General features: G+C 44.4%; 1 protein-coding gene across 1 annotated transcript; it reads right to left on the bottom strand.

Annotated features, from left to right (window-relative positions):
• Positions 1-19,535: 19,535 nt before the first annotated feature.
• LOC141639674 (uncharacterized) lies at positions 19,536-20,264 on the bottom strand. Its single transcript, XM_074448744.1, has one exon. It carries the CDS (start codon positions 20,262-20,264, stop codon positions 19,536-19,538), a length of 729 nt encoding a protein of 242 aa, XP_074304845.1.
• Between the last annotated feature and the right edge of the window lie 2,376 nt (positions 20,265-22,640).

Raw genomic sequence — 22,640 nt, 5'->3', positions numbered from 1 at the left:
CAGGACGGTGAAGAGCTTGGTAAATAGGAATTCCCTAACTCATTACCTATCCTTTTCCATTTCTGTTCAAATTCCTTTTAAATTTATTCAAAACTAAAGATAGCTTTGTTTCAAATCATGATAGGAGGCCGGGAACATCCGGTCGTTCTCGGGGTATACGACGGCGATGGAGCACTACGAGCGGCTGTCGGAGGAGGAGAGGGCCATGATTGAGCGCGGAGCGTTTGGTCCTCTGGTTCAGGTTTGGAGGGATATCGTGAAGAGGAAGTTGCGGGCCAACCTTAGCCTGGTTCGCGCTTTCTTGGATCGATTCTGGGATACGACTTCCACATTTCACCCGCCTTTTGGTGAGGTGGGAGTCACCTTGGAGGACTACGGCATGATTTACCGTCCGCCGTGCGGGACGAGGAGATGGTGTGGCGGAGGGCCGGCATGAGGGACTCGGCCGAGGCGAGGAGGTTGATCGGCCGGAACCTCGTCGCCGAAGGCCGTTGCGTGCGGGTTTGGTACCCAGACCCTATGTTCGAGATTACTTTGCTGGGAAGACCCCGGCATCGGTGGTGATCGATGGGAGGGAGACGGACCCTCCTCCTGTCTGCCCGAGCGGAGGGCTCGTCGTGGCTCAGTGGTTCTTGTCTTCGATTTACCTCGGAGACAAGGGTGAGAGGTCACGACGAAGCTTCTCCCCTTTCTTTCGACCGAGTTCCTTAGGGCGTTGGGACTGGGTCATCTCTGGTTTTGCGGTCCTCATCCGCTTTATGAGGGCCATGGTTCGCCCAGCCGATGGAGAAGGGGACTTCTCCCGGCGCTGTCGGACCGGCCGTTGTGGAGGTATGAACCTTCCTTTAGATCAACGTAAATTCCTTTCTTTTATCAAAGATCGTCATTGACCATTTCGCTTTACAGGCGTGGGTGTACTCTTACTTTCCGGACCTCGCGCCCAAGAGGACGGAGCCGTTGGAGAGGGCCTATCCCGTGGTGAGGGATTGGGTCATGTGCCGGACGAAGAGCAAGCGTTCTTCTCACAACGTCTACCGGCGGGATGTGAACGCCCTTCACCGAAAGCGGCGTGAGTATCCCATTTGTATTCATTCACATCTTCTCATATTTTGTTTTCAATTGATCATAGGAATGACCTTTGCCTTCATATTGTGACAAAGGGTGCCTGGACCTTGGGCGGAGTACGCCGAGCGCCTCCTTTGTTCTTTGAGACCCTTCGTCCCTAGAGTTCGAGTCGGCTGCTGTTGTGGACGTCGATGGGTCCCGTATGGTATCCGGGCGAGCGGTTAGCTCGTCGGTGCTTCGGGCGCGTTGACGGTTCCCGTCGATCCTCCTAGGACGATGTTCAGGGAGCCTTCCGAGGCTGAGAGGGAGGCGGACTTGGCCGGTGTCGGTGGCGACGACCTTCTTCTCCCTGAGGAGGATTACTCGGCGTTCCTTTACGGGAGGTTGGCCTATTGGCCGGTGGTGGTGAGTATCCTTTGTTTTCTTGTTGATTTGATTTTCGAGACTTGCGACGAAAGATCGTCGATTGATGAGAGCTATTTGTCTTTTCAGGAGGTTGAGGCGGCGGGCATCGAGCCCCCAGAGTACCCCGAGACCCTCGAGTACACTGACGCTACTGGGAGGACGACGATCTCCGAGTTGCGTGACTTTGACGTAGCTGTGACGGATGCTGGCCTAGATGACTGGCAGCATCTGATTCGGAGGGTGAGTTCCCATTTTGCATGGTTTTCGTGTAAGAACACGTCTGACTGAATTTGTTTAATTTGCTGAGAATTTCCTTTTGAAATGCAGGTCGCGCCATCTCGGTTCGTGGCACTATGGAGGGTGGCCAACCGGCTACGAGCTACGGCCATTGAGGCACTCGTCGGTGGTCGAGGTCGTCAGGTATGAACCTTTGTACCCATTTTTCGATCTTTTTTTTTTTTTTTTGAGTTTTGGTTTTCCAATTGAGTTGATTGACGTGAGCCAATTCGTTGCTGTTTGCAGGGTGACCGCGAGTCAGGACGAGAGTTGGCCCAGGCTCGGGAGGAGACGGCTCGCTTGTCGAGGGAGCTCGAGTTTCGGGATGCCGAGATCGCCGCTCTGATGGCGAGAGTTGCTGAGTTGGAGGGTGCCCAGCAGTAGCTTGTGTAGTTTTGTAGATTTGCACATTTTGATTTTGAAACATTTTTGGACTTGGTTTGGGGCGCAAGCCCCCAGTTTTCTTTGATTTGATTCGGTCGGGGCGCAAGCCCCCAGTTTGCTTGTACATCTGGACTTGTTCGGGGCGCGAGCCCCCAGTTTGCTTGTATATTTGCTTTTTGCTGTATATGATGGCCTGAGTGCCTTTGCTGCTGGGTTGTTTGTTTGTACTGCGCAGTTAGTTCTTGAACAGTTTGGTAGATAACGGTCTATGCCGTTATGCTGCCGAAATTTACATGGAAAATCACGCGATTCACACATTTTATATACATATAAGGCCTTTAATTAGCGCACAATGAGACTCAAAAAAACGCAAAAATGCAAAAATTTTGCCGGAAATGAAATGACAAATGACCGGACGGTAGGGAGGGTTACCCCCGAAAAAAAAAGAAAAATAGAAATTCATAAGTTAGAAAATGTAGCAAAAGAAATTAAGAAAATGAAATAAATATATGAAAGTTTGAATATTAAAAAGAATTAAATGGACAATTAAATACACAAATGTGATAAAATGGCGAAAATGTCAATGTCGCCTCGAAATGCGTGCCCGCGAAATTAGGAAATCCCAAAACATGGTAAACTTCCGTAGTTTACCAAAATAAAATCCTATAGGAATAGGAAATCACGCGTGTTATAGAATTAGGAAAGATCCAAACGCGGAAATCACAGGAGTGAGCCTGGGGAAGAGGCGCAACATGAGCTGCGTCCCTTTGAAGAGGCGCAGCAGGTGCCGCGCCTGTTCCCAGAGGGGTTTGTTCTGACGGATTTTGGAAACCGCAAATTAGTATAAATAGAAGCGCTGCCGAAGCTTTGAATCATATAATTCTTCCGTCTTTTCTTCGTCGCTTCTCCTAAAACTCCTATAATAAATTTTCAAGAGAAAATTATCATCATGAATACTTTAGAGGTTCGCTTGAAGGAATGGACTAATGAGTTTTCAAACACGGAAAAGCACGACATGGGTGCTTATAATCTTGGGTCTTTATTGAGTTTGAAACTCATCAAGGTGGTGAAACCGTTCTTAGATGCTTGCCTTGATTATTGGGATCCAAATTATCATGTATTCGCCTTTCCAGGAGGTGATATTTGTCCTTTTCCAGAGGAAATTGCTGCTATTGGCGGTTGGGACCCCGAACACTTACCCGCCATCCCTTCTACTTTGCTCAAGGGTATAAGAGTAAGTTCGTAGATTTGCTTGACCGACTAGACTCGAGGTAGATCGTCTTGTTACCCCGAAAGGCGTGCGGATGTTGGATTTTATAGACCGATTCATCAACGGGGCCGACCCTCTACCGTCTCTTATGTTGCTAGAAGGAGAGCATTTGGCTTCTGTTTGTTGCATGTGTATGTCTTTCAGGGACATATTGATGAGGACTTGAGAGGTGATCCTCGCCTTTTGAGCCTTATTGAGCAAATGGAGTCGCGCAGAGCCCACTTGTCTGTGCTAGGGAGATCATTTTGGGTTTGGATAATAGGAAATCCAACCGCGATCTGCCGTTCTTGGGAAGTCCCGTTATCCTACAGGTAAAAGACACCTTCTTTTTCTCTTTTTTTTTTTTTTTTTTTTTTTTTTTTTTTTTTTTTTTTTTTTTTTTTTTTTTTTTTTTTTTGTGTCTAATACCTGTCTTGGTAGGTTTGGCTCATGGAACGGCTCCGATTGCTTGAGCCCCCAGTTCATGCACTTTCCTATCATGCCCGTATGATTTCGATGAGGACACTACCGTACATGGTGGTGGACTTCACCCGGGTCTGCGACTATTGGAAGAACAAGTCAAGACCGATGACGGCCCTTTGATCGGTGGGTTGTACCGTGGTGGCACCTCAAGTCTCACACGGGTGTCTTCTTTAGATCCCACTAGGTCCGTGCGCATCCCTGGATTGGAGTTTATGGTGTGCATCTTTCCTGAGAGGTTGATGAGACAAGTTGGGTTGAAGCAGATGATCCCTAGGCTTGACACCGTCCCCGCAGATGCTATGGCGTTGACTACCGAGAGCCGACGAGAGTGGGCTATGAAATGGGCCCAGAGAAACATGTGGTTCCCCGAGCTTCTCCTCCAAAGGCCTTGTGGGTGTCGGACTCTTATCCGAGGTGGAGGAAGGCCGCAACTTCGGAAGAGCGAAAGATCGAGGAAGCGCGAGCCCGTTGATTACAAGGTGCGCGAGGGAGAGAAAGAGAAAGAGAAGCATCGACCGAAGGAGAAGAAGAAGCCGCTTTCAAGTCATTCATCCTTCAAGAAATCAAAGACTACTCTCCGCCCTTGAGAGATGGTGGTTGACAAGAACGGGAGAGCCAGGCCTCGAGAAAGACCGTTGGTGATTAGGTCTGAAGTGGTGCAAGAGCGCCCGGCTCGAGGTCGTGACAAGAAATATGACAAGAACGACAAGGGCAAGGGAAAGATGGAGGAATAGCCCAAGTCTTAGTTATTTTTATTTGATTATTATTATTATTGTTGTAATAAAAAGGAGGGATTTTTAGAATCCTAGCCTATCTATTTTTATTATTTGTCGTACTATTATTATTAGAAATTGAATGAAATAAAAGAGGTTAAATGGTTATGAAACTGTTGGCATTTTCTTTAATTATTCTTGTCGAATTTCAGATGCGATGCAAATGTCCCTCTATTTACATTTATTTTATATATGATGGCGGGTTGAATCCCGTGAAGGATTGCCTACGTATTCACTTAAAAAAGTGAAATCAAACCCTGGCGCGTAGTTCGAGTAAATGTAAAAGAATAATTGTTCGAAGCAAGAGCTTGTAATGAACATAGAAAATAAGCATGAGCTTTACTTACTCTGGAGGTGCGAATTTTAGTTTGTTTGATGATATGAGGATGACAAGTTTGCCAAGATGCAAGAGCATAGTGACATTCAAATGGGCCAGGGGCCGCTTATTTAGTGCCACAAGAGCGACACTTAGGCTTACGCGAGGCGCGTTTCTGTTCTATCCTAGGCATAGTACCGTTTCAGTTGGTCGAGATTTGTGGGGTTTGAAAACTCATTTCCATCCAGGTCTGTGATTCTAACCGCACCCCCTGGGAGTATGGATTTGACTAGATATGGTCCGGCCCAATTAGGTTTGAATTTCCCTCTCGGGTCGACAGGTAAAAGAGCTCTAACCGATTTGAGAACTAAATCTCCTTCTTTGATGTTTCTTGGCCTAACCTTCTTGTTGAAAGCTCGTTTGATACGTGCTTGATATGTTTGGACATTATGTAAGGCACGTAGCCTACGTTCATCCAAGAGGATGAGTTCTTCGTATCTATCCCTCTTCCAATCGGCCTCCGGGATTTGACTTTCTAGTAGAATACGCAAGGATGGTATTTCTAGCTCAACTGGTTGTACGGCTTCCATGCCGTAGGTCAAATAGAAAGGAGTAGCCCCAGTGGGCGTCCTGACTGATGTACGATACCCCCACAAAGCGAAGGGTATCTTGCTTGGCCAATCTCTGTAATTGTCAGTCATTTTCTTGAGAGTCGTGACGACATTCTTGTTAGCCGCCTCTACCGCGCCGTTAGTCTGTGGTCGATAGGGCGAGGAGTGATGATGCTTGATCTTGTACTTGGCTAGCAATTGTTCGGTTTCGGCTTGGAAGTGGGATCCATTGTCGCTAATGATTTCATGCGGGCAACCATATCGACAGATGATGTTGTTTTGTATGAACTTTGCCACATTTTTAGCTGTAAGAGTGGTGTAGGAAGCCGCTTCTACCCACTTGGTGAAGTAGTCAATCGCTACTAGGATGAAACAAGACCTCCTGTTCCTACCAAGGTTATTTTCCCAATTATATCAATTCCCCATGCGGAGAATGGCCAAGGAGATGTCATTGTATAGAGCAACGAAGGAGGGACGTGTTGTACGTTCCCGAAGATTTGACAGTTGTGGCAATGCCTCACATATTTGATGCAATCGGATTCCATTGTGGTCCAATAGTACCCTAGACGTGTGATTTTCTTTGCCATCATAGGCCCACTCATGTGAGGACCGCATTCTCCGTCGTGGACTTCTTCCATTACTTTCCGTGCCTGTGAATGATCAAGGCAACGTAGGACTACACCAAGAGGTGTTCTTTTGTACAATTCTCCTTGCATCAGGACGTATTGGGAAGCTAGTAGGCGTATAGCTCGTTGTCCCCTTTTGTCCATTTCTGGCGGATAGGTACCGTTAAGCTTGAAGTTTAGGATTGCTTGGAACCAGGGTTCTTGTGCGATTTCTTCCTCATCGGTAATTTGATGGACATACGCTGGTTCCGACCGTCGTTCGATACACAAAGGCATTTCCATCATGTAATCTGGCATGTTTATCAAAGATGCAAGTTTCGCAAGAGCGTCTGCAAATTGATTTTCCTCTCGAGGTAGGTGTAAGTAGGTTACATGATCAAAGAATTGAGCCACTTGGTCTATCCTAGCCTCGATAGGGTGCAAGGCTTTCACTTGGGATTTTCCAGGATCCCGTGATTTGGTTGATGATCGCTGACGAATCCCCATGCACTCGTAGGTTTTTGATACCTAAGCTAACGCCGCTTGTAGTCCAATGAGACAAGCTTCATATTCTGCAGCGTTGTTTGTCACCTCGAAGTCGAGTTTGACAAAGAATCGGTGTATGCTCACCTTCAGGAGAAATGAGCAACACTCCTATCCCAAATCCTCTTAGGTTTGATGCTCCATCAAAGTATAGATCCCAAGATTCTACATCGGTTTGAAGTATATCCTCGTCGGGAAACGACCAAGTATCTATGGTTTGTGCGTCGTTGATGGGATTTTCTGCGAAGAATTCGGCGACGGCGCGACCCTTTATTACTTTCAGTGGCACATATTTGAGGTCAAATTCGGAGAGCATCATGGTCCATCTTGCCAGACGTCCGTTGAGAACGGGTTTCTCGAAGAGGTATTTGACTGGATCCATTTTGGAGAATATCTTGACAGAGTAGCTAAGCATGTAATGACGTAGCTTCTTTGTTGCCCACACAAGAGCGAGGCATGTCTTTTCGAGTTGCGAGTATTTGCGCTCGTATTCCAAGAACTTCTTACTTAGGTAGTAAATAGCTCTTTCTTCACTTCCTACAGTTTGAGCTAGCATAGCACCCATGGCAGTTTCAGTTACTGTGAGATATAAACCAAGAGGTTGATCTCGTTGTGGTGGCATGAGCACTGGTGGTTTAGCCAATATCTCCTTGATTCTGTCGAATGCCTTTTGACAATCGTCGTCCCACATGGTGTGGTCTGTTTTCTTGAGCTTCTTGAAGATAGGCTCGCAAATCATCGTAAGTTTCGATATGAATCGACTTATGTATTGCACTTTTCCCAGGAATCCTCTGACTTCTTTTTCTGTTTGAGGTTGTGGCATTTCAATTAGAGCTTTGATTTTGGAAGGATCTATTTCTATACCCCGTTGGCTAACGACGTATCCTAGGAGTTTGCCAGATGTCACCCCAAATGTGCATTTCTGAGGATTGAGTCTCATGTTGTACTTCCGTAGCCTTGCGAAGAACTTGCGAAGGTTCGCAATATGTCCCTCTCTTTCCTTGGATTTGACAATCATGTCGTCTACATATACCTCGACTTCCTTATGCATCATGTCATGTAGAAGTGTAGTCGCGGTGCGTTGGTATGTAGCTCCGGCGTTGATCAATCCGAACGGCATTCTTCGTATAGCAATAGGTTCCCCATTGGGTGACGAACGCAGTCTTATGCATGTCTTCCATGGCCATTTTGATTTGGTTATAACCCGCATATCCATCCATGAAGGATAGTAATGCGTGGTCCAAGATTGTCCACTAATATGTCGATGTGAGGTAGAGGAAAGTCGTCTTTTGGGCTTGCTTTGTTCAAATCCCTAAAGTCAACACAAACTCGGATTCTCCCATCCTTTTTGGGCACGGGTACTATGTTAGCTACCCAAATCGGAATACTCGGAAACTTTGATGAACCCGGCTTTGAATTGTTTGTCAACTTCTTCCTTAATCTTTAGTGCCCACTCTGTTCTCATTCGTCGAAGCTTCGCTTTCTGTGTTTGAAACCTCGCTTAATCGAATTCTATGTTCGGCGATATCCCTGTCGATCCCTGGCATGTCTTTGTAGGACCAAGCGAAAACGTCTTTGAATTCATTTAGGAGGTCTATGAAATCGGTTCTTTCGGTTGAGCTCAAGGTAGTCCCTATCCTAAGTTCTTTGGGTTCTAGTTCGGTTCCAACATTGATGGGTTCGGTGTCCTCAATTACAGGTCCCCCTTCCCCTTCCTGTAGTATTTCTTTGGCTACGTAGGGAGGTATTTCGGTCAAGTCTGGGTCTTGGTCATCCTCAGTATCATCATAAACAGAATTGCACTCAAGATAACGCAAAGAGTAAGCAGAACCTGATTTATTCATATTAAGATTTGAGTAAAGTTGAAACAAAGAAGCCAACTGATCCAAGGATAGTGGCGGCAAAGGGACAGTAATTGGGGCATTTCCCGAACTACTGTGACTACTCGAAAATAAGCTAGGAGAAACGAGGGGAGTGGGGATGACGACAGGAGTAGACTCTCTAATGACTCCTCTAGATTCTGACTCTGACTCCGACTCCGACTCGATTCGACCCGCTGTCTCTTCGGCTCTTCTTTGAACATCTCTCCTTCTCCAGTGGTGAGCTTGAAGAGTCTTCCTTGACTGTTGGTCCATTTGATTGATTTTCTCCACCCTTTCTGCTGCTTGGTGTCAATTTCTGTGATCAAAGCGGTGGGGTTGAAGCGATCGTCTTGAAGTATCGTAGTAATGATCTCATCCTGCGCGGCCCTAACAAATCGGTCCTCTCCAAACAGGAGGCTAACAGCTTGTTCGTCTAAGCAAGGTGCTTGACGGGTTTTGACGGTAGGAACCGTTTCTGGAGGGATGAAGTAGCAATCGTGAAAGATCTCAATTCCGGCTAACTTCTTTTCGAGGTAATGCCAAGGTTCGGGAAATCCATGAAAGAGTTCCGAACTTCCGAAGTATCCATTGAGGGTAGGAAGATATGGCCTCATTTGGACTCCTACATACTTGCGGTTTTGGACTTGGGCGAGCATTTCGAGAACTTCTTCTGTTGTGGGTTTGTACCCTAGTCCAAGTGGTATTCTCGATGAGTTGCCTTTCTTGTATGGCGCGAAGGTGTTTTTCCGAACTGGGTTCGAGGGCATTCCAGGGGAAGTATCCTTGGTTTTTGAGAATGTGGTTGACCACCAAGTTGGAGTAGGGATTATAGTATAAGGGTGCCAACTCACTTTCTATGACATTTACACTTTGGAAGCCCCCAAGTTCGTATATGGGATCCGCAAGGACTTGATTATTCGATTGCTTCTCGATTATGGCCTTAATGGGTGACGAAGTGATTGTCACAACTTTGCCATTTAGTGGGATCTTGATCTTTTGATGAAGGGTGGATGTTACTGCTTTAGAAGCATGAATCCAAGGCCTTCCCAGAAGTATGTTGAATGAAGCTTCGATGTCCACTATTTGGAAGTTAACCTTTCGTTCGATTGGTCCCGTTGCTATGGTTAGGTTAGCAAGTCCTACCACTTTTCGTCGTGTACCGTCATATGCACGTACACCTTGATTTGTAGGAGTCCAGTCCGACTCTCTCATGCCTAGTTTGTGTGCCGTTTTGAGGGGTATGACGTTGATCATGAGCCATCATCTACCAAGGTCATTGGCACATTCTTCTTTAGACAGATGACGGTGATGTATAGAGCAAGGTTGTGACTAGCGCCGAAAGGTGGCAAGTCTTCATCCGAGAAAGTAACAGGGTTACTTAGTTTCGGGGATTCTTGGAAGACCAAGTTAACTACATCTTCAGGAGTAGAGTTATGTGCCACATTTAATTTGGCCAAGGCTTGCAGTAAAGCTTGGCGGTGTGGGAATGAGCTCGCCACTAGTTGCCAGACCGAAAGATCAGCCTTGGTTTTTTGTAATTGTTTGAGCAAATGATCAGTGGGGTCGTCTTCGTTGTCGTTTGGTGTGATGACATTGGTGGGACCGTTTTGAGTAGTGCTTTGGTATGGACGACCCGAGCGAGTTAGGTGATCCACATCTTGGTCTTCGCCATTTTGGACTATTTCTTTGACTAAAGAGTTTTCAATGAGATATTCGTCTTCATCGTCATCGGCCCAAACTCCATTGATTGCGGCTAGTTCCCTCATCCTCATGATGTCACTTTCTAGTTGTATGATTTGATCGACTAGTTTATCGACCACGGTGATGACTTCTTGCATAGTAGCATTTTGAGAGAAGATCAATGGTACGCGTTCTTTAGGTGTTGCATTGGGATCGCGCAAGATCATTACCATGCTTTCTAATTCCCACACTTGTCTATCTACACTCCTTGCCCAGGCGATGAAGTCGGAAATGGTAGGGGAGATGGTAGAGTAGAGTCTTTCTTTCTCAATTGCATGGATTTCATCCTCGGCGGGAGAAATGAGATGTGAGCAATCTAAGGTAGATTCATCACTTGTAATCACTAGAACTCCAAGAGGATTCTGAGTGTTATTAGGCTTACCTCCTGGTGGAATTGGAAGTCGACCATCTTCGATCATATCTTGAAGCACGTGTTTCAACTTGTAGCATTTTTCGGTGTCGTGCCCCTTACCCCTATGGTATTCACGGTAGAATTTTCGTCCCAAAATTTGGACTTCCTTTCGGGCTCGGGAGTAGGTCCAATGGGTTGGAGTTTGCCTTGCTTCACTAGCCTTTTTAGAGCATTGGAGTATGTATCCCCAAGGTTTGTGAACTTCCTTGGTGGGCTAGTTTTCTTGGATGGTTCGAGAAGGTTAACTTCGTCGGTCTTGCTAGTAGAGCCGTATGAACGACTCGTGGACCCTTGATATCCTCGACCTACCGTTTTGGACAAGAGTCCTTTGCGGATGTCATCTTCAATTCGTGTCCCTAACACGGTTAAGTCTTTGAAAGTCTTGATGTTTTGATATCTCAAATGGTTGGCATATATGGGCTTGAGATTGTCCACGAATTTCTCCACAAGAGTGGCCTCATCCGGGCGTTCTACTAGTTGAGTACTAGTCTTCCTCCACCTACTTAGAAAGTCGGTGAATCCTTCTTTGTCATTCTGGGTAAGAACCTCTAGAGTGCGCATATTGACTTGGATCTCGGCATTATCCGCGTATTGTTTTGAGAATTCGATCGCGGCGTCCTCCCAAGTAGCGACCTTTTTGTGGTCTAAAGTGTAGAACCACTGCTTTGGGATGGTGTCGAGAGATGAAGGAAAGATCCTTAAGAACATCTCGGGTTTGATGCCTTTGATAGACATGTAATCCTTGAAGGCACGGATATGGTTCAAAGGGTTCTCATGTCCCTTGAACTTAGGGATATCCGTCATGCTAAAGTTAGTGGGCAATTTGGAATTGACGGCTTCATACTTACGATTGTTCTCCCTGTAAATGTCATCTCCTTTAAGGTACATCAATTGCTCCTCTAGGTATTGGAGCCTTTTCTCACCAAGCGGTCGTCCCCATGAGAGGATTCTCATCCTTAGACTCGTCATCGGAAAATTGTAGTACTTCACCTTTAATGGGAGGCAACCTTCCCTCTACGTCAAAGATACGGCCCTCGATGAGCTCGAGGCGGTCATAGGTTTGGTTTTGGGTAACTTGCATTTGGGCTAGCGCGGCTAGGATTCGATCATTACTTTCTTGAATTTGCTGGAGGTTCGTATCATCACTTGACCCAGGCATCTTAAAAACTGAGTAAGAGATCGGCGACGAATCAAAACACAATCGACCATTCTATCACACTTGCTAAAAGAGGAAAAGTTTTGACTCGTGAAGTGGGTGTGTGCCACTTGTGTTGAGTGAGTTTTGAAGAAAGACAAGGTCTTTGAAAATGTGTGTCCTAGCCAACCGTAGTGTAGTTGTAGGAGTGGACTCGAAGTGAGGTTTTGAAATGGGCTTGTGGCCCGAATTTTGACACGACAAACGGACAGAGTTTTGACCGGATTTTGCGCTAATTGAAGGCCTTTATTTCGAAATACTTGATTTGAAATTGGGTTTTGATTTTTGAAAATTTGTCATGGTTTTGTCTAGAAATGGTGATCATGTAGAGTTTTACACATTTATACAAGCATTATAACGGGATGCTGAGTGCTTTTAGAAGGGTTTTGGTTTAAAGGGTGGGTTGCCATACCGAACCATCAAACCCGAAGTCTGTGGAGAGGCTCGTGCCAAACAAGAGTAAGGCCGATTCCTAGTCCATTTCCTCAAGTAGTGAAGGCCCTTGATACAAACAAGAGTAAGCATCATGGTATGGATGACGTCAACCGCTATCCATCCTTAGGCCCAAATAAGAATTAGGACCGTTTAGACGGGACGATTGGTCGAATAGGTTGGGTTGGGCCTAGGAAGGCCGAATTAAACGGTCTAGGAAGACCGAGTTATGAAAACCGACAATTGTCTTGCACAAACTTATTCCCTAACCTTGTTCAAGTTTCACCCTAGCTACACGTAAGTGTATAATCCCCAGCGGAGTCGCCAAACTGTGGACAGCGGGCCGCCCACGGGGGCGCTTGGGAGTGAAGGGGCTCGAAAACAAGCGTTTGCATTTTGTATGGAGTCGCCACCAATTTTTATGGGAAATTGGAACCGTTCGAATACCTCGTGTCATGTCAAGACACAAAGTAGTGACATGAACACTAAGCAATCGTTACCCTTAGCATTCTATGTCTAGAATGACTCTCGTGGATGCCAATGAACACGGGTGCTCACGGAGATCTGGAGTAAGGGGTGAGGGTACGTATTAGGAAGCTCTTTTGATCGAACACCTAATCCCGCCCGCCTCGATAGCGGCCTCTACTAATGATTAGGGAGTTTATTCGTACTTGATATATCGTCGGCTATATGCATGCAATGCAACATCCAATAGATTAATCCTAACATGTGAAATTAGCTAAGTCGGTGAACAATTAATTAGGCAAACAATTGGGTCAAAGTAGGATTTTAATGCTCGTTTACATGTGAGAAACATACAAATGATACAAAATACAATAATAAATATAATTACAATAAAGAAAATTACAATAATTACAATGGAACAGGCGATTTATGTCGAAAATACCGCTAAAACGGATGATTTGATAAAAAAGAATAAAGGAATAAAACAACAAGTTAACGAACAGGAATTAGCGATATTACGAATATTAGTTAATTGATACGTAGCTAATTAAACTAGGTCAAGGCAGAAAAGGAATTCAGGGACAGAAATCACCCTGGAACAGGCGCAGCAGACACTGCGCCCTTTGGAAGAGGCGCAGCAGTTGCTGCGTCTGTTCCAAGGGTGAGTTCTGGCTGTGAAGCCGGAACTGCAAATCGTTAATATTAATTGGTAAATTAATGGATTGATTACGATATTAAACTCGGATGAAAGTGATTAATGGATTGTTACATATGAATGGGTCATAAAACAGTAAAACATGGATGAGACGGAAATAAACGGATTAATGACCAAACAGGGATGAAAATATATCAACAATGAATCCCAGAAATCCAATATGAACGAATTGAATCCCTAAAACTCGAATTGAATTTAATGACGAAAACCCGCAAATATTGGTTATTAGGGATTTAAGTCGGATTTATGACGATTTAAACATGTTAATGATGATGGTTAATATACATATGAATTATTAAACTATCATGTGAACGAATTAACAGACGAACAAAACAAAAGAAATAAATTTGATACGAATTACAGAGGACGGAGGAAGAAGAAAAGAAGCAGGAACTGCGGCAGCCTCACGAAGAGGCGCAAAGAGTCTGCGCTCCTTCGAAGAGGCGCAGCGGTTGCTGCGTCTTTTCTCGACGTCTGTCTACTGGAAATCCGCAAAAAAGGTTTTAAAGACGGTTTTAGAAATCGGTTTTAACGGTGTATTCGACATAAATCTTACAATAATGATACGATAAATAAAATACAATAAATAAAAGGAATATACACCCTCAGACTTACATGTTGACGGAACGAGAAGAACTAAGAAGATCGATTAGTGAATGCTCGACGCGAATGCAAGGAAAGAGTGCCCTCGTAAGAGGAAAACGATTGATTTAATTAAGTTGATTAAGTGTAGTTGGTCAAATTGGTCGGTCATGCAACGGAGAGGCTGGTACCCGGAAAGATCCGAGCTTACGTGGTCGGAAGTCCAAGCACGTAGGCGCCAATTAGTAAGAACGAAGTCTAGAATGCAAAGGGAGAAGAGAAGGGCGGACACTCGCGTGAGAAATATGAGGAACGAAGGCTCCTATTTATACTAATCACGCGACGGAATTATGGTAAGACTAGGATACGGAAGGAAAGATCCGGAAATAACCGACTTAGGTTAAAACACGGAAACTTGGACAAAAAGAAAACCCTGGGAAAAGGCGCAGCAGGTGCTGCGTCCCTTGGAAGAGGCGCAGCACTTGCTGCGTCCTTTCCCGGGTAGGTTCCTCTGCGCGTAGAAAACGCGTTTGACAGCCTGTCGTATTTTAGGCATAACTTTTTCTACAAGACTCGGAATAAGGTGATTTCGGTGGCGTTGGAAAGCTAAGAGAAAGATCTAGAACTTTATGTGAAATAGGCCTGACCCAAAAAAGTCGTTATGACCTCGTAAAACGGGCCTAAAGGTCGGGTTATCATTTTAGCTAAATGAAATGCACATTTTGTAATGTAAACTTTTAGTTTAGCCTAAAGAAGTGACATGAGACTCAAAATGAGATATAATCTCAACATTTTATGACATCCTAACCTTAGGTAGACAAGCACATTGCTTTGACTCGGGATTTGACGGTTTTAGGAAATGAAGACGGTTTTTGACCCGGACTCCAAATGAACTCTAATTACTGCCAAAACGACCGTAATGACACCTAGATGACGACCATGAGGTAGACATTAATATTTGAGCAATCACTTGACGATAAACTTATGAACTGTCACAAATCGTTCCGCGTACCAAACATGCGGCCCAATCATCACCGGGTGGTTTGCGGGAGGTGCAGAAACGAGGTGTCTACACTCCTGCGCGTCAGCCTCCAGACTCGCCAACGGCGCCGGAACAAAGCCCGCCACTCTCCCCTTTAAGTAGTCCCTCACATATGGGTTCGTGATCAGGAAAGGAGTGATGTCAGTCGGCGCAGGCAAAACCTTGCAGATCAAACCCGTAACTACATCGGAAGATACTCACTCCGGCATCTCTGGGAACTCGACAGGCGTCTCGCCACAGGGAAGGCCCGATATCATGGCAATGTCCTCCAAGGTTACACCGACCTCTTGAACTCTATGTGGAACGACAACGTCGTGTCCCAGTAATGGTCCAACATAGCACGAATCATACACAGGTTCGACCTAATCGAAGCCCTGTGAATGTCATGCCAAGCAGCCACCAACGGCCCCATAGTCGACCTCCCTATCAATGCCCTCGTATCGGCCCGGAGAACGTCGTAAAAACCTAGACAGGTCCAAAAGCCTGAGAAGGTCCTCATGGTAGCAATCTCCTGAAATTGGGGAAACAAACAACGTCAGAATACCTATTCAGGTCTGAAACAACAAAAACAGCAAAAACTCAATAAAGCGGCAAACTCACCAAGCCCTCGTGTGCCCGGTAGGACATGTGAGTGTCTGGCCGCAACAACAGCTGGCTAACGTCAAAACCCTCAGCCCAAGTAGGCGCCGCCCGCAGGTTCAACCCCCGCGGAGCCGTAACCCGTCTGGCCTCCCAGCTCGTGACGAAGGCGTCATCCGCGTCCGTCTCCGCTCTCCGTCTCTTTCCCCCACGAGACTCCACGCGACGGGGAGGAGCCCTCTTGCAGTGTAAATCCTATGGATAGGCAACAATGCACTGGATCTTGCATGACACTTTAAAAATATCAAAAGACCTTGAAAAATTCTGAAAATTTGTGGTATTTTAATGTGAATAATAAACTGAGACTTATCCAAATTTCGTGAATTTTGGAGAACTCTAAATATTTTTAATGCTACGTGAAACAGCCTGAAGTCCTGAGATTACAGACTGACTGATTCAATTGATTATGTGACTTGTATGAGGACTCAGGGATATAGCTATGACCCTAAATTCCCACAGATAATTCACAGGAAATTTAAGATTCTAACTTAACAAATTTTAGACTCAAATCCACAGATTAACAAAGGATTAAAGTTGAACTTTGCTCAACACAATTAAACTGAACCACAGATAGACACAGGTTCAACTCAATGATGTCAAACTGACTTTGATCAATTAACCACAGAATTCACAGGTTAATTATCAGGCCATGTTTCCAAACTACAGTTTAACACAAGTTTGAAAGAAAATGAGAGAAGTCTCAAGGCTATTTTTGATTCAAAAACAATCTGCTTCATACAGGTGAGACACAGGCTCTTATGTAGGCCTTGTCTTGGCATTACAATTCGAAACCCTAGCATCCAATGGTCCAGATATAATCTAAGATGAATACAAACAACATAAATAATCTTACAAGCTGGTAAATAAAGTGAACAAGTGAAAAACAAAAGCAATTGGGTAAAACAGACTGAAATAAAGCATGGTTGCAGGCTGTCACTGTCAGTTGTCCTCTTGTGGACAGTTTTTTGTTCATTTGGTGGCTAGCCGAAGTCAAGGCTTCTTGTTGTTATCTATGGCAGACTTTGTGGAAAAAGTTGCAGCAACTCTTTTCAAGGAGCCTCACAATTGCCTCACCAAATAAGGAAATGTTGCTTTATGCTTTAACTTCAACATGTGACTGCCTTGTTTTCCTTTTGCTGGGATTTTTGCTGAATTACATTGCATTTTAGGATGACTGGCAGGATGTTTAGGGAGCTAGCTTGGACTTTCAGTTGAGGTCTGCCTCAACTGGCCATATAGGCACTGATAACTCGGAGTCCGGTGAACCTTTTGACCGGGCCGAGTTGGGGTGGTGCAATGGATGTTGCGGGGACTTGGACTGTGGCTTGATCGAATGGGAACCCTTGAATCATCTCCTCGCTTGTAGCCTCCCCTTCTTGAAAAGGGCTTGACCCGAAGCCTGGTCCCTCTTCATCATCAAACTCTCTATAGTAAAGACTCAGGTCTTCTATATTGAATGTGCAATGTACCCTATACTCACCAGGAAGGTCTATCTTGTAAGCATTTGGACCAATTTTCTCAATGACCTCAAAAGGACCCTCTGCCCTAGGCATCAGCTTGTTCTTCCTCTTAGCAGGGAACCTCTCCTTCCTTAAGTGGATCCATACAAGATCACCTGGCATGAATTCTTTCTTCTACTTAGGATTCTTGGCCTGCTTCTTATACCTGTCATTGGCCTTTTCAATTTGTCTCTTGACAGTTTCATGAAGCTTCATCATTTGTTCCACCCTCTTCTTAGCATCATAGTTCATCTCTTCCTTAGGTACACTTGAAATATCTAAGGGCATCAGAGAATTTATCCCATAAACCACTTCAAATGGACTGTGACCAGTTGCAGATGTAGGAGCTCTATTGAAAGCAAACTCGGCAGGTCGATTTTAAATCCCAGTCCTTCAAAGACTTGCTAACAATGCATCTTAATATTCTTCCCAGGGTTTTGTTAGTGACCTCAGTTTGGCCATTTGTCTGTGGGTGGTGTGATGTACTGAACAGCAACCTGGTGTTGAGCAGCTTCCACAAGGTCTTCCAGAAATAACTCATGAACTTGACATCTCTGTCTGAGACTATGGTCTTAGGGACCCCATGTAGCCTGACAATATTAGTGAAATAAAGCTCAAAACACTCACAAAGATCCTCGGTTTAAATGCAGTGTGAAATGAGCCATTTTGTCAACTCACAACTACAACCATTATTGAATCATTCCCCCTTGAAGTCCTGGGTAAGGCTATGATAAAATCCATGATCACATCCTACCATGGTTTGTTTGGTACTGGTAATGGTGTATAAGGGCCTCCTTGGAAGGAGCTCTTAGCCTGCTGGCAGATGGAGCATTTCCTGAGCATCACCTGGACATCTCCCATCATTCTGGGCCAATAGAATTGTTCCTGCAAGATATCCAGAGTCTTTTGGACCCCAAAATGACCTCCTAATCCACTGGAGAGGACTTCCTTGATCAGTAGTTCCTATATGAACCTCTTGGAACACACAACTTGTTCCCATGGAACAGGAAACCCTTCTGAAGCAAGAATTTAGTTCCCTGAACCTTAGTCCCTTTGGTTTGAGCCAACCAATCTTCATAGAAATCAGGATCATCCTTGTATAGCTCTTTCATGAACTCAAACCCAAGAACCTTCTGTTCCATGACTGTTAGCAATGAATATCTCCTGGACAGTGCATCAGCAACAATGTTTTGCTTTCCCTCCTTATACTTACTTGAGAATGTGAAGGATTGTAAGAACTCAACTCATTTGGCATGCCTATGATTTAGCTTGTGCTGGCCATTGATGTACTTCAAAGCTTCATGATCTCGAATGCAAAGACAAAAGGTTTTGGTTTCAGTTAATGGCTCCAATGCATAAGAGCCCTGACAATTGCATAGAACTCTTTGTCATAAGTGGAGTAGCTCAGCTTGGCTCCACTCAACTTTTCACTAAAGTAAGCCACAGGCTTCCTCTCCTGAATCAATACAGCTCCTATGCCAACTCCACTGGCATCACATTCTACCTCAAACAAACAGTCGAAATCAGGTAGCCCGAGAACAGGTGCCTCACACAGCATTCTCTTGATCAGGGTGAATGCTTGCTAAGCATTCTGAGTCCATTTGTACTCTCCTTTCTTCATATACTCTGTCATTAGGGCAGCAACAGCACTGAAGTTCTTAATAAATCTCCTGTAAAAGGAAGCAAGGCCATGGAAGCCTCTCACTTCAGTGATGCTCTTAGGAATTGGCCAAGATTTTATGGCATCAATCTTATCATGATCCATAGAAATTCCCCTCCCAGAGATACTGTATCCTAGGAACTTGATCTCAGAAGCCAAGAAGGTACACTTCTCTAACTTTCCAAATAGCATGCTGCCTCTCAGGATTTGGAACACTTTCTCAAGATGGCTCAAATGTTCTCCCGTGGATTTGCTGTAAATGAGTATATCATCAAAGTACACCACAGCAAACCTTCCCAAACAGGATCTCAACACTTCTGTCATTAATCTCATAAAAGTGTTGGGGCCATTTGATAACCCAAATGGCATAACCAACCACTCATAGAGCCCTTGCTTAGTCTTGAAGGCAGACTTCCACTCATCACACTCCTTGATTCTCACTTGGTGATATCCTTGCCTAAGATCAATTTTAGAAAAGATCTCGGCACCATTTAACTCATCTAGCATGTCAGCCAGTCGAGGTATAGGGAACCTATACTTGACGTGATGTTATTAATGGCTCTCTTTGTGAATACACATCCTCTAAGTGCCATCCTTCTTAGGTACCAGTAGTGTTAGGACAACACAGGGACTCAGGGACTCTCTTAAAAACCCCTTGTTCATTAGCTCATCAATTTGCTTCTGCAATTCTCTTGTAGCATCAGGGTCACACCTGTATGCAGGTCTGTTAGGGAGTACAGATCCTGGCACAAGGTCAATCTGGTGCTCAATACCTCTTAGTGGGGGCAATCCACTAGGCAATTCAGCAGGAAATACATCCTGGTATTGCGTCAGTAATGGCCTAACCTCTGCTGGTAGTTGATGCTCCACATCTTCATGAATTTCCTTGGACAATAAGATGAGGACAGGCTGCTCTTGTTGCATTTCATTAACCATTTCTGCTTCAGATAGAAATAAAACTCCATTGAGTCCATCAGTCACACTTGAACTCCCATAGTTCTTCTGATTTGGTGGTAGAGGGGTCAATGTGATCTTCTTGTTACCCTGCTTGAAGGAATAGGTATTGCTCCTTCCTTGGTGGATAGAATTCTTGTAAAATTCCCATGGTCTACCCAACAGCAGGTGGCAAGCATCCATAGGGACCACATCACACAAGATCTCATCTTTATAAACATTTCCAATTGAAAATGGGATCAGGCATTGTTTATCCACCTTGACTTCTGCTCCCTTGTTTAACCATCTGAGCTTGTAAGGGTTGGGGTGCTCCTGGGTGTTGAGATTGAGTTTATTAACCATGGTGACAGATGCCATATTGGTACAGCTCCCACCATCAATGATTAGATTGCATACCCTTCCCTGAATGGTACATCTACTCCTGAAAATGAGGGATCTCTGATCCTCCTCCAATGGTGCCTGTTGAGAGTGCATTACCCTCCACAAAACAAGACTATGGCCTGTATCAGGGTGAGCCAAGACTTGTTCCTGGTTGGGTTCCTACTCAAGAGTTGTCTCCTCATTCACTGGCTCCTCCTCATACTCAACTGAACCCTCTCTTTCCCACTCCTCTACTTCCATTGCTGTCAATGCTCTCTTGGAAGGACAGTCCTTCCTGAAGTGACCATACCCTTGGCATTGAAAGCATTTGATCTTTTCTTTGGTCAGAGGTGGGTTGGACTTAGGGAACATAGGTGCCTTCCCCTTGTCTCCTCCAGTTTGGGACACTGGTTTAGGTGTCTCAGTAATCTTAACACCAGGGTAGGGTCTAAAGACGGGTTTGGGTTTAGGTGTGGCAGGTTTAGACTTCCCCATTTTTTCCACTCTGAGTGCCAAGTTTACAACATCATCATAAGACCAAAGTGGTTGCATTCTAACCTTAGTAGCAATGTTCTTGTCAAGCCCTTCTAAGAACCTAGCAATCCTTTGTTCAGGCTTCTCATTTATCTCACACTGTAAGGTTAGCTGTTCAAACTCTCTCAAATAGGTCTCAAGTGGTCTCTCATCCTGGCTAAGCATTGACAACTTAATGAACAGATCCTGGGTATAATCCTTGGTAACAAATTTATCCAACGTTTTCTTTTTAAGCTTAGACCAAGATCTAATGGGTTCCTTCCCTTCCCTTAACCTCTGATGTTTAAGGTTGTCATACCATAGTGATGCATAACCTTTTAACTTTAACACAACAACTTTACAAGCCTTAGAATCATTGTAATTTTTGAACTCAAATATTTTTTCAACATCCCTAATCCATTCTAGTAAGTCATCGGGGTTAAGACTACCGGAAAAATCAGAATTTCTACCTTTAGATGCTTGTCCGCTTGCTCAAAAGCCTCCTCTTGTGTTCTGATGCTATCCTCAGAATCTGACTCATGACCAGGTGGTGGTTGTCCTCTCCCTACTCCCATAAAGAAGCCTCTGCCTCTTCCTCTTGGAGGTGGTTGTCTCTTGGGATCATGGTTTGGAAACCTCTCCATCACCACATGAACAAAGATTGAGCGGTGTGTCTACATTTCCTACAAGTGTTTCTATTCTCGTCTCAATACCAAAGCAAGTCTCTCTTCACTCATGGTTGTTTTTGTGTTTTTAATGTAGGTAGGGATAATGATCTCACAGCTTCTCTCAACCCAAGACTAACACAAAGGTGGAATTGTGTTACACCTGAGCTCTGATAACCAAAATTGTAGTGTAAACCCTATGGATAGGCAACAATGCACTGGATCTTGCAGGACACTTTAAAAATACAAAAAGACCTTGAAAAATTCTGAAAATTTATGGTATTTTAATGTGAATAATAAACTGAGACTGAGCTAAATTTCATGAATTTTGGAGAACACAGCCTGAAGTCCTGAGATTACAGACAGACTGATTCAGTTGATTATGTGACTTGTATGAGGACTCAGGGATATAGCTATGACCCTAAATTCCGACAGATAATTCACAGGAAATTTAAGATTATAAATTACCAAATTTCAGACTCAAATCCACAGATTAACACAGGATTAAAGTTGAACTTTGCTCAACACAATTAAACTGAACCACAGATAGACACAAGTTCAACTTAATGACGTCAAACTGACTTTGATCAATTAACCACAGAATTCACAGGTTAATTATCAGGCCATGTTTCCAAACTACAGTTTAACACAAGTTTGAAAGAAAATGAGAGAAGTCTCAAGGCTATTTTTCATTCAAAAACAATCTGCTTCATACAGGTGAGACACATGCTCTTATATAGGCCTTGTCTTGGCATTACAATTCGAAACCCTAGCATCCAATGGTCCAGAATTAATCTAAGATGAATACAAACAACATATATTATCTTACAAGCTGGTAAATAAAGTGAACAAGTGAAAAACAAAAGCAATTGGGTAAAACAGACTGTAATAAAGCATGGTTATAGGTCACTGTCCGTTGTCCTCTTGTGCACAGTTTTTGTTCATTTGGTGGCTAACCGAAGTCAAGGCTTCTTGTCGTTATCTATGGCAGGCTTTGTGGAAAAAGTTGCAGCAACTCTTTTCAAGGAGCCTCACAATTGCCTCACCAAATAAGGAAATGTTGCTTTATGCTTTAACTTCAACATGTGACTGCCTTGCTTTCCTTTTGCTGGGATTTCTGCTGAATTATATTGCATTTTAGGATGACTGGCAGGATGCTTAGGGAGCTAGCTTGGAATTTCATTGAGGCTGCCTC

Source organism: Silene latifolia, unplaced genomic scaffold (genome assembly GCF_048544455.1).
Source record: "Silene latifolia isolate original U9 population unplaced genomic scaffold, ASM4854445v1 scaffold_520, whole genome shotgun sequence".
NCBI lineage: Eukaryota > Viridiplantae > Streptophyta > Magnoliopsida > Caryophyllales > Caryophyllaceae > Silene > Silene latifolia.
The sequence above is the reverse complement of the archived record's forward strand: the minus strand, read 5'-3'. Positions and strand labels throughout refer to the sequence as shown.